Raw genomic sequence first — 12,894 nt, 5'->3', positions numbered from 1 at the left:
ATAAGCCAAGTTTTCATGAATTAATTGTTTTTCGACTACCTAACCTACCTAACCTAACCTAACCTAACTTTTTCGGCTACCTAACCTAACCTAACCTATAAAGGTAGGTTAGGTTAGGTTAGGTAGGGTTGGTTAGGTTCGGTCATATATCTACGTTAATTTTAACTCCAATAAAACAAATGACCTCATACGTAATGAAATGGATAGATTTATCATTTCATTAGAAAAAAAATAGAGAAAATATAATAATTCAGGAAAACTTGGCTTATTAGGCAAATCGGGCCTTGCATAGTAAGCTGAGAAGTGCGTTCTGGCTACTAGGTACGACATATATATATATATATATATATATATATATATATATATATATATATATATATATATATATATATATATATGTATATATATATACAATATATATATATATATATATATATATATATATATATATATATATATATATATATATATATATATATATATAAATGTCGTACCTAATAGCCAGAACGCACTTCTCAGCCAACTATGCATGGCCCAATTTGCCTAATAAGCCAAGTTTTCATGAATTAATGTTTTTTCGACTACCTAACCTACCTAACCTAACCTAACCTAACTTTTTCTGCTACCTAACCTAACCTAACCGATAGAGATAGGTTAGGTTAGGTTAGGTAGGGTTGGTTAGGTTCGGTCATATATCTACGTTAATTTTAACTCCAATAACAAAAAATTGACCTCATACATAATGAAATGGGTAGCTTTATCATTTCATAAGAAAAAAATTAGAAGAAATATATTAATTGAAGAAAACTTGGCTTATTAGGCAAATCGGGCCTTGCATAGTAGGCTGAGAAGTGCGTTCTGGCTATTAGGTACGACATAAATATATATATATATATATATATATATATATATATATATATATATATATATATATATATATAATTTTACACGCTGTGCCACAGAGTGGGCCTCTCGTGCAGGCCAATTACCTCAACCACCATCACCAAAAGCCCACAAGCAATCCAGCTGGGATGGCCCCATTGTAGACCAAGATGCTGCAGAGTGCCTGGGTGCTGCAACAACACAACACGACATTGCTCGCCTCACAGCAGTAGCAGCACCACATGCAGGGGATTTCCTGTTAGCAACCCCAATGTCGGCAACTGGCACGCGTCTCACACCACACGCCCTCCGAATTGCTGTGGCCCTCCGCCTTGCTGCCCCAATCCACACTAGATATAGGTGTATTTGCGGCGAGGTGGTGGCTGACAGGTACGGCCACCATGGCCTACTCTGCCAAAGCACAGGGGGATGGCACTCGAGGCACAATGAAGTTAACGACATCATCAAGAGGAGCCTCACCACAGCTGGATGCCCAGCTGAAAGAGAGCCCCGTTACCTAACGCCCCGTAACTCTGATGCTCTTATTGGTCGCCCGGATGGTATCACAGTGAACCCCTGGAAGAATGGCAAGCAGTTGGTATGGGACTACACGTGCGTATCAACCCTGGCTAACACCTACATTAACCTCAGTGTTGCACAACCAGGTGGCGCTGCCACCCACAGGGAAGCAGCCAAATCCCGTAAGTATAGAGAACTGGATCACCACTACAATTTTGTCCCCATTGCTTCTGAGACACTCGGCGCCTGGGGTAAAAGTGCTACCAGTTTTTTTAAGGAACTGGGTTTTAGGCTCATTGAAACAACAAGGGACCCAAGAGCTGCAAGCTTTCTTTTCCAGCGCCTCAGTGTGGCGATACAGAGGGGAAATGCGCACTGCATCCAGGGTTCCTGCCCGCCATCTGAGGAGCTGGAGGAACTCGACAACCTATGATAACCATCTTTGTAACCCATATGTAACTCCTTTTTTGTAACAAAGTTCAAATAAAGCAAATATATATGTGTACATACAAAAGAATGGGGGTGGTAGGAGAAGATAATATTAGTGTTCAGTGAGAAACCACAAGGTCTCCTCTGAATACTTTTTATTTTCTTCTCCGAGGCTATAGGTCCCCACATTGGCACCAGAGGTGGTACCCTCACAAACTTTTAAATATATATATATATATGTCGTACCTAGTAGCCAGAACTCACTTATCAGCCTACTATGCAAGGCCCAATTTGACTAATAAGCCAAGTTTTCATGAATTAAATGTTTTTCGACTACATAACCTACCTAACCTAACCTAACCTAACTTTTTCGGCTACCTAACCTAACCTAACCTATAAAGATAGGTTAGGTTAGGTTAGGTAGGGTTGGTTAGGTTTGGTCATATATCTACGTTAATTTAAACTCCAATAAAAAAAAATTGACCTCATACATAATGAAATTTGTAGATTTATCATTTCATAAGAAAAAAATTAGAGAAAATAAAATAATTCAGGAAAACTTGGCTTATTAGGCAAATCGGGCCTTGCATAGTAGGCTGACAAGTGCGTTCTGGCTATTAGGTACGACATATATCTATCTATATATATATATATATATATATATATATATATATATATATATATATATATATATATATATATGTGTGTATATATATATATATATATATATATATATATAACTGAAAACTCACACCCCAGAAGTGACTCGAACCCATACTCCCAGGAGCAAACGCAACTGGTATGTACAAGACGCCTTAATCCACTTGACCATCACGACCGGACATAATGAGGTGATAGCCGAGGCTATTTGAACCACCCCACCGCCGGCACTCGGATAGTAGTCTTGGGCATAGCATTTTACCAAATCACCTCATTCTTTGGGGCACACGTGAGGAACACAAATGCGAACAAGCCTGAATGGTCCCCAGGACAATATGCAACTGAAAACTCACACCCCAGAAGTGACTTGAACCCATACTCCCAGGAGCAAACGCAACTGGTATGTACAAGACGCCTTAATCCACTTGACCATCACGACCGGACATAATGAGGTGATAGCCGAGGCTATTTGAACCACCCCACCGCCGGCACTCGGATAGTAGTCTTGGGCATAGCATTTTACCAAATCACCTCATTCTTTGGGGCACACGTGAGGAACACAAATGCGAACAAGCCTGAATGGTCCCCAGGACAATATGCAACTGAAAACTCACACCCCAGAAGTGACTCGAACCCATACTCCCAGGAGCAAACGCAACTGGTATGTACAAGACGCCTTAATCCACTTGACCATCACGACCGGACATAATGAGGTGATAGCCGAGGCTATTTGAACCACCCCACCGCCGGCACTCGGATAGTAGTCTTGGGCATAGCATTTTACCAAATCACCTCATTCTTTGGGGCACACGTGAGGAACACAAATGCGAACAAGCCTGAATGGTCCCCAGGACAATATGCAACTGAAAACTCACACCCCAGAAGTGACTCGAACCCATACTCCCAGGAGCAAACGCAACTGGTATGTACAAGACGCCTTAATCCACTTGACCATCACGACCGGACATAATGAGGTGATAGCCGAGGCTATTTGAACCACCCCACCGCCGGCACTCGGATAGTAGTCTTGGGCATAGCATTTTACCAAATCACCTCATTCTTTGGGGCACACGTGAGGAACACAAATGCGAACAAGCCTGAATGGTCCCCAGGACAATATGCAACTGAAAACTCACACCCCAGAAGTGACTCGAACCCATACTCCCAGGAGCAAACGCAACTGGTATGTACAAGACGCCTTAATCCACTTGACCATCACGACCGGACATAATGAGGTGATAGCCGAGGCTATTTGAACCACCCCACCGCCGGCACTCGGATAGTAGTCTTGGGCATAGCATTTTACCAAATCACCTCATTCTTTGGGGCACACGTGAGGAACACAAATGCGAACAAGCCTGAATGGTCCCCAGGACAATATGCAACTGAAAACTCACACCCCAGAAGTGACTCGAACCCATACTCCCAGGAGCAAACGCAACTGGTATGTACAAGACGCCTTAATCCACTTGACCATCACGACCGGACATAATGAGGTGATAGCCGAGGCTATTTGAACCACCCCACCGCCGGCACTCGGATAGTAGTCTTGGGCATAGCATTTTACCAAATCACCTCATTCTATTAAGGATTAAGGCGTCTTGTACATACCAGTTGCGTTTGCTCCTGGGAGTATGGGTTCGAGTCACTTCTGGGGTGTGAGTTTTCAGTTGCATATTGTCCTGGGGACCATTCAGGCTTGTTCGCATTTGTGTTCCTCACGTGTGCCCCAAAGAATGAGGTGATTTGGTAAAATGCTATGCCCAAGACTACTATCTGAGTGCCGGCGGTGGGGTGGTTCAAATAGCCTCGGCTATCACCTCATTATGTCCGGTCGTGATGGTCAAGTGGATTAAGGCGTCTTGTACATACCAGTTGCGTTTGCTCCTGGGAGTATGGGTTCGAGTCACTTCTGGGGTGTGAGTTTTCAGTTGCATATTGTCCTGGGGACCATTCAGGCTTGTTCGCATTTGTGTTCCTCACGTGTGCCCCAAAGAATGAGGTGATTTGGTAAAATGCTATGCCCAAGACTACTATCCGAGTGCCGGCGGTGGGGTGGTTCAAATAGCCTCGGCTATCACCTCATTATGTCCGGTCGTGATGGTCAAGTGGATTAAGGCGTCTTGTACATACCAGTTGCGTTTGCTCCTGGGAGTATGGGTTCGAGTCACTTCTGGGGTGTGAGTTTTCAGTTGCATATTGTCCTGGGGACCATTCAGGCTTGTTCGCATTTGTGTTCCTCACGTGTGCCCCAAAGAATGAGGTGATTTGGTAAAATGCTATGCCCAAGACTACTATCCGAGTGCCGGCGGTGGGGTGGTTCAAATAGCCTCGGCTATCACCTCATTATGTCCGGTCGTGATGGTCAAGTGGATTAAGGCGTCTTGTACATACCAGTTGCGTTTGCTCCTGGGAGTATGGGTTCGAGTCACTTCTGGGGTGTGAGTTTTCAGTTGCATATTGTCCTGGGGACCATTCAGGCTTGTTCGCATATATATATATATATATATATATATATATATATATATATATATATATATATATATATATATATATATATATATATATATATATATATATATATATATATATATATATATATATATATATATATATATATATATATATATATTAATTTTGGCTGTGTTTTCTGCTCATAATTACCTTATCTTACCCTCCAATACGAAGGATTGCTGGTACATTAATGAAGACCACCTCGTTTGCTTCATCTCCTGGTCTAACAATATAACGTATTAGTCAGTAAAGGCTTCAGCGTGCTTGGGTCTGACACAAGTGGCCTATGGCGGAGCTGCCCGGGAACAATCATCCATTCAAATATTGGTTTAGTCCAATGGTACATGACTGGCGTGATCGTACGAGGTTTCAATAACACAATATGAACGCTTCATTAGGAGATATCGGATGTAGGAGGTTAATTGTCATTTTCAAGGGGAACTTCCTAATTCAAAGAGAATGGAACTCATTGTGAGGCGCTATTGTTTCAAGTTTCGCTCTTGCGTAATTGTTATGGACTTGGTTGTTGCATAACCTGTTGTGGACTTGGCTGTTGCGTAACCTGTTGTGGACTTGGCTGTTGCATAACATGTTGTGGACTTGGCTGTTGCGTAACATGTTGTGGACTTAGCTGTGGCATAACCTGTTGTGGACTTAGCTGTGGCATAACATGTTGTGGACTTGGCTGTTGCGTAACACGTTGGGGATTTGGCTCTAGCGAACTGTTCTGGAATTCGATCTTACGCAATTTTTTTTTATTGTTTCAATAGAAAACAATTTATTTTCTAATGAGATATTTATAGATGCTTATTTTCATAATGTATGCATAGTGAAGTAATTACAAAAATATCAATTGCTTATGATTATATTTTTTTTCTAATAGTTGTGCTATTTGTAAAATATACTGCTAGTGTTGGATTGATTTGTGCGTTCCCTTTTTTTCACTTATTTTTCCCAGGATTTTTGTTATAAATCTTAACAATTTTCTTATTTTTTCCTGAACATTTTACCCCCAGTTAATCTCCGCTGTGAAGCTTCCTTTCCTCTTACAAATTACGTCTTCCTTCCGTCTGCCTCTCCACACACACCCCGCCCACCTCCCTCTCCCCACACCTCCATCATTTTCCCTATCCAAATACTCCCTCAACTATCTCATCACTCCACTCCCACCTTCCTCTCTTCCCCATCACACCAACGCCATCTCCCTGTCTTCGCACATCACTAATCATTTCCCTAAACATTGTCTGCATCACTGTAACCAAATCCACGCCCCTAGAACACAAATATTTTATAAATTTTTCAAATGCCATAAGGACATGTATTTAATTAAATGCCTATGGACTCAGGACAGAACATTTCACATTAACAGACTTCGTGCACGTGGGTGAGGACGATAGGGGTTGAAGCCTGGGACCTAAATTTATTGTTGCTCAGTTTCAAGATCAGAATCTTCTGCCGTTCTGTCCTGACCTCATCTGTCAAGAAAGGCAGTGTAGTAGTGTCATTGACAGCAGTTAGCATCCCAAGCAACTAGTTCCGACATTTTTCATGAATTCATCTTGTACCAGTGTTTTTTTCCCTGATACTCATAGATGATTACTCCTCGTCTTCTGTTCCACCTATTATGTCTCACTACCAATACATCACCTAGTATCTAAACGATTGTGCCGGCTCTTAACTTACATCCTTTTCGTAGCAAGGGGTTATAGGTGGAGGAGCGGACAGCCAAGGCACGAAGGTAAACGAGAGAGGTGGTGGACCACAACGACCACACCCCAGTTTGCCTTGCGGTTTTCGGCGAGATAAAAATCACCAGCTCTTCTCTCTCCTTCCTGCAGCACGAGCTTGTGGTGGAGGCGCGGGCTGGGGAGGCCAGGAGCCAGGCGCGGGTGGTAGTGCGTGTGGTCGACCAGAACGACCACGCCCCCGTCTTCCCCAGGGCGCTCCATGAGACGCAGATCACCGAGGAGGACGACAGACATCTACCTAAGACCATCCTTACGGTGAGAAGCTCTCACGGTCATATCTCTCTCCCCGTCTTTTCGTCAGTCTCAAAGATGGGGAGACAGATGTGGACGTTAGAATATTAATATCTCCCTATCTTCCTATCAAAGGAAATGACGTTGTAATTTGTCCTTTTTCCTGTTGGTCTGTTCGCATATGCTGTTTTGACTTTTTCTCTTACATACAAACTTTTATTGCATATTCAAGGCTATGACAAAGGCATAGCCTCCACTTGGTTATGACAGATTCTAAGCTGAGCATTCAATAATTTTAAAACTTTTGAGATTGAAAGATATAGCACCTCGATTGGAGATCAAAGAAGTCCGGGAAGATATAGGGTGAATGATGACCTTAAGAGAGGTGATGAACAAGTGGGATAGCATAGCGTTCTAGTTCATAAACTAGAAATGTCTACCGGAATTAAGAGGACCTACCGCAGTGGACGTGTCACCGGCCTAAACATAAAGTGTCCGAGATCAAGTGTCGTGGAACTTGTGGCAAAAGACAGCGATAGGAAGCATTTGCAGCATCAGATCAATTACACCATCTTGGATGTGAGGTCTGAAATGTGCCCTAAACAACAGTTCTCTGAGCGACTTCAACAATTTGGAGAGAAGTGGAAATGCCTCATTATTGAGACCACTACTTTAGATAAGGCTAATTGAAGGTCATGACAAGACGTTAAGTACATATTAAGTGGAATGAGAAATAACAATATTTTGAGAAGTAATGTTAGCAATTGATAAAAATGTGATGTTATCATAATTAAATCAAAATTTACTGTGATATTTAGGATTGGAATAGAACACTGAGGGATAATGTTAGGTTTTTTCGATAAATTTGTTAAATTAATGACTTTTGCTTTAATGTAATTTTAAATATATATATATATATATATATATATATATTAGTATATTTTGGTAGCAGTCTTTCCTGTAGACATATATTATTAAATATGACCGAAAAAGTAAGATTAATAATTCTAACACGAATTTTCTCAATCTTTCGTACATTACGCTTCACTGTTGGAGGTAAATCAAAAATCACTTCTCCAAAATTCATTCAAAATTCAAAATAAAAATGAATTTTGGAGAAGTGATTTTTGATTTACCTCCAACAGTGAAGCGTAATGTACGAAAGATTGAGAAAATTCGTGTTAGAATTATTAATCTTACTTTTTCGGTCATATTTAATAATATATATATATATATATATATATATATATATATATATATATATATATATATATATATATATATATATATATATATATATTTTGTGACGGTAACGCGTTGGTGTTCGGCTGTTCAAAGCTAGGGGTATGGCCTCGTCACATAGAATAAAAAAAAATAGAAAATCTGGAACTTCGTCTGTGGTAAGGTAAGGAGAAGACACACAAAACACAAGTAAATTTTAACAATGAAATTTTAATTACGTTAAATAAACAAAACATGAATAAAATGGGCATACAAATTCGTATAATAAAATCAATCAATCAAAATAATAAGAATAATTAAATGACAAAATGAAAAGTTACGTTAAGACAAGTGAATAATAACAAGCTGTGCAATATACAATAAAAGGAGAGGTGCAGGAATATTGGCTTTAAGCTATCACCTCTCTTAGTACACGTAAGCCAAAGCTTAGTCTACCAGGAAGAAGTGTTAACCGTATGAAAGCACAGAATATTCTGAAGACTGAGGTCGTGGCGACCCCAGACATCAAGTAGTATGGTGGGTGGAGTGCAGTTGCAGCCAGACCGGCGGCCAATCAGCGAGGAGCCGGCAACAAGACAGGTAGTTTGGCGGTTTGAGGTGAAGCAGGTGTTCCTGGCTGCATACGTTTTGCGCTCTGGCAAACCTTGGAGATGTTGTTGTCGTTGTTGGACATTTCTTCCATAGTAGTTTTATATATTTGTAACGACGTATTTTTGGAGGGAAGAGCAGGCTCAATCTCTTGAAGGAGATTATCGTCACAAGTCTCCCCGAAGCCTGCGGTTCTAGAAGAAGTACGTCGTTATGTGGTGGAGTAATAGATGGAGTCGCTTCTACTTCATAAACTCTGGAGAGATCATGGGCTAAGATGTTGTCGGAATCTTGGTATAGCGTGTCTCCAGGTTGAATTTCTGCAGTTAGCAAGCCCATAGTAGAAGACGTTGAGATGAGAAGTGGGCGTGCTGCAGGAGGTGTAGGGTGGTGTGGTCCGTGTTGATGGTGGACCGAGCACTTTTCAGGTGTGGAGTGAAGTGCTGGAGCTTCAGGATGATGAAGAGTAGCTCCTTGCCAATTGTTCCGTAGTTCCTTGTAGCAGTAGTCGCTGACAGGGGTATTCTTCTCGCCTCGTTGCTGCATCACGACACCACCAACGTCGGTACCACTGGCGTCGACATGGAGGATGAAGGGCTTATCTGACGAGGTGAGAGTGGAATTAGAATAGGGCAAAGGAGCACAATTATTATCCTGAAAGTATTTGGGAAGATCATTAAGGATTTCGGAATTAGAAAGCGCTGACTCCTGGTCAGTGCTTTCGGGAGGAGAAGCTGGGAAGGTCTCACTGTGGATGTAGGGTTCTGTGAAGGTATAACAGTTAATCAGGACAGTGGGAGGAGCACCATTATATTGCTTCAGGAGGTTGACGTGGCACAGCTGGGTCTTCCGCCGCCTATCTGGAGTCTCTATGACGTAGTTGTTGTTATTTCTGCACTCTTTGACGCGGTAGGGTCCTGAAAACCTGTTTTGTAAAGGTGAACCTGGGATAGGGAAGTATGCTAGAATGAAGTCTCCTGGCTTAAATTTTCGTACTTTGCTGGTCTGGTCGTAATGAGTCTTCATCCTCTCCTGGGCTTTCAATAGATTATCATGGGCAAAACGGTGGACTCTCTCTAGAATGTGTTGAAGGTTTTGAAGAAACTGGGGCACATTCTGATGCTCACTGAAGGTGGCATCTCGGAGAGAGTCTTTGAAAGCCTTAAGGGGAGTACGGCACTTACGGCCGTAGAGCATCTCATAAGGAGATACTCCTAGGGACTCATTGGGGAGACTTCTGAAAATACACATTATAAGGTCGATTTGCTTATCCCAATCCTTAGAGGTTTCACTACAAAACTTTTTCAAGAGTGCTTTGATAGTCTGATGACTACGTTCAAGAGAACCCTGTGAAGCAGGATGATAGGGGCTGGACAATACCTGTTTGATGTTGAACTCCTCCAGTGTCCTTTTGAAGAGATCACTGGTGAAGTTGGTACCACAGTCACTCTGAATCTCCCTGGGAAATCCGTATTGAGTGAAGATCTTCAATAGATGTTTTATAACCGTAGCAGCCGTGATGTTCTTCACTGGAACTGCTATGGGAAATCTGGTGGTAGGACACAGGATGGTTAGGATGTAGGCGTTACCTGAACTGGTCCGAGGTAAAGGACCAACACAGTCTATTATGAGTCTGTGGAAAGGTTCCGCAGGCACCTGTATGGGAATCAGTGGCGCTCTGGGAATGGAGATGTTCGGTTTGCCTGCCATCTGACATGTATGACACTGTTTTACGTACTGTTTGACGTTATTTACCATACCTGGCCAGTAGTAGTCTTGACGAATTCCATGGTAAGTCTTGTTGAAGCCGTAGTGGGAGAGTGCTCCGTGGGCCAGGTGTAGAATAGTGGGCCGCAGGCTGGTAGGAATCACAAGTTGTTCGATGTTGTCCCAATCGTCCTCCTCCTTCAGTTTACTGGGTCTATATCTGCGGTAGTGCAAGTCGTTCTCTAGGAAGAACCCAGGAATACTGTCGGGTTGAGTCTCAGCCTGGAAAAACAATGGTGTTAAAGTAAGATCTTCCCTCTGCAACTTACGGAACTCCAACTTGGTCAGATTCGGGGGTAGTTTCTGAGGGTCTTGAGGGACAGCGGTAGCAGTAGGGTCAGCTGGCTGTCGACGTGCGGCTTGTGCACGGGTGGTCACGAGAACCGGAGGAGAAACTTCATCACTCTCTTGAACCTCTGATGGAACATACGCTAGAATAGGGTTACTTGGCACAGAGTTACACACCTGGGGTTTGTCCATGACGATCAGGTTGGTCGGTTGCAGGTCTTCTGCCAAGTCGTTGCCTAGGAGAAGTTGCACTCCAGGCATGGGAAAAGGCTTTTCCCTGACGGCGACTTGGACTTCTCCGTTCATGTAGGGACAATCCAGGTGGACTCTGGCGAGAGGGTATGGAGTGGTAGCAGTGAGGTCAGTGATGAAGACAGTTTCTCCGGTGTAGACGATGTTGGGCACAGCCGACTTCAAGATGATCGATTGAAGAGCCGCTGTGTCCCTCAAGATCTTCAATTTGAAACGTCCCTCCGGATTTGAACCGTTGGCAGAGACAGTTCCAGTATACAGGTGGTTACTGAAAAGAGAAAGATCATTAACATTAACACCAACATTCATCACAGGCTTACCGGACTTAGGAGGAGTTGGTTTGGGTTTCTGTGAGTCAGTGGTTCCCTTGTATTGAGACTTACCACACTTGTCTATGGTATATCCATAGAGTCTACAATACTTGCAGTACAGTTGCGAACTAGCTTGATGGGGGCTCACTTTCTCGTAACTCTACCACGACTTCTTACTGGAGGATGGTTCGGGTGTCAGCCGGTGGATGAGGCTGTAAGTGTCAGCCGACTTAGCACACTTCAGGTAGTCGGTTTCTTCTTTATCTGCTAAATATAGACGGACAGGAGGCGGCACACGTCTCAAGAATTCTTCAACTAGCATCAGGTTGACGAGTTCTGTAAAAGTAGAGACATGTGCTGCTTCCAGCCATTTCATGAAATATCTCCGTTTTGTGTTAGCAAACTCAAGGAAGGTAGTGGTACTTGCCTTCAGGTGGTCACGGAATTTCCTTCTATAACTTTCCGTGGAAAGGAGGTAGGCGTCCAACACTGCTTGTTTCAGAGTCTGGTAGTCATTCTCAGACGCCAAAGTACTGAGTGTGACTGCAGCTCTACCTGTAAGATGGACTCTGAGAAGTGTGGCCCATTGGTCGACAGGCCAACTGAGTTAATTAGCAAGGGTTTCAAAGGTGGTAAAGAACACATCAACTTCTGCTTCTACAAAGGATGGCATTAACTTACTTGCATGTGATATATTAAAACTGACGGGAAGATTGGCAGTAGCTTGCTGGCGTTGAGCGAAGTGTGAAGTTGTTTCCAAGGCGATTTCGCGTTGACGACACTCTAGAGCCAGAGTCGCTTGTTGCTTGTCATGTTCGCGTTGCATCTCCAACTCGCGTCGTTTGGTTTCAAGCTGTACTCGTTCCCGCTCCTGGAGTAGTGCAACCTCACGTTCCTGGAGGGCGATTCCACGTTCGTGTTCTTCTCTCCTCAAAGCAGCTTCACGTTCGTGTTCTTCCCTTCGTATGGCAGCTGCTCGTTCTTGTTGTTCGAGGGCTTCCCTTTGCTGCTCGCGTTCAATCTTGGCCAGCTCTAGTTTGAGTTTCAGCGTTGCCAAATCAGTTTTATCTGCAATATAGTAAGTTTCATGAATTTCAGAGTCTATCTTACCTTGCTCTAAATAGTAATCCAGCAACAGGTTGTGTAGGTCATTTTTGTTGGCTTGGTAGGGAACTTCTAGTTGATACTCATGTGCAAGAGTTTGTAATTCAGTCCTCTTGGCACGACTTAAAGTCCCTATTTCACCTGCTGGATTTGCACGGAAAGCTTGGAGACGAAACATGGTGAAATTAGCAAATAAAGGTACACGAATATTCAGTTATAATGAATGTCAGAAACAGGACAACGTGGCAACTGATACCCTATCCTGTGGGATCTTTAACAATTAAAGTTAAGTACAAGATGTTAAATGATTAATTTAAATCAAAGGCGCAGGAAATCTTGTACCCGGTACTCATGTAAGA

The 12,894-nt window shown here is 42.8% G+C and overlaps 1 protein-coding gene across 1 annotated transcript in view; it reads left to right on the top strand.

The window, feature by feature from the left end:
* The window catches only part of LOC123750438 (putative neural-cadherin 2), a 349,307-nt gene that overhangs the window by 176,355 nt on the left and 160,058 nt on the right, over window positions 1-12,894 (top strand). The window contains 1 exon segment of the mRNA XM_069332160.1: window positions 6,843-7,007. Coding sequence (XP_069188261.1) covers window positions 6,843-7,007 — 165 coding nt within the window.

This window comes from Procambarus clarkii, chromosome 27, assembly GCF_040958095.1.
Source record: "Procambarus clarkii isolate CNS0578487 chromosome 27, FALCON_Pclarkii_2.0, whole genome shotgun sequence".
Lineage (NCBI taxonomy): Eukaryota > Metazoa > Arthropoda > Malacostraca > Decapoda > Cambaridae > Procambarus > Procambarus clarkii.
This window is presented reverse-complemented; position numbering and strand designations above follow the sequence as displayed.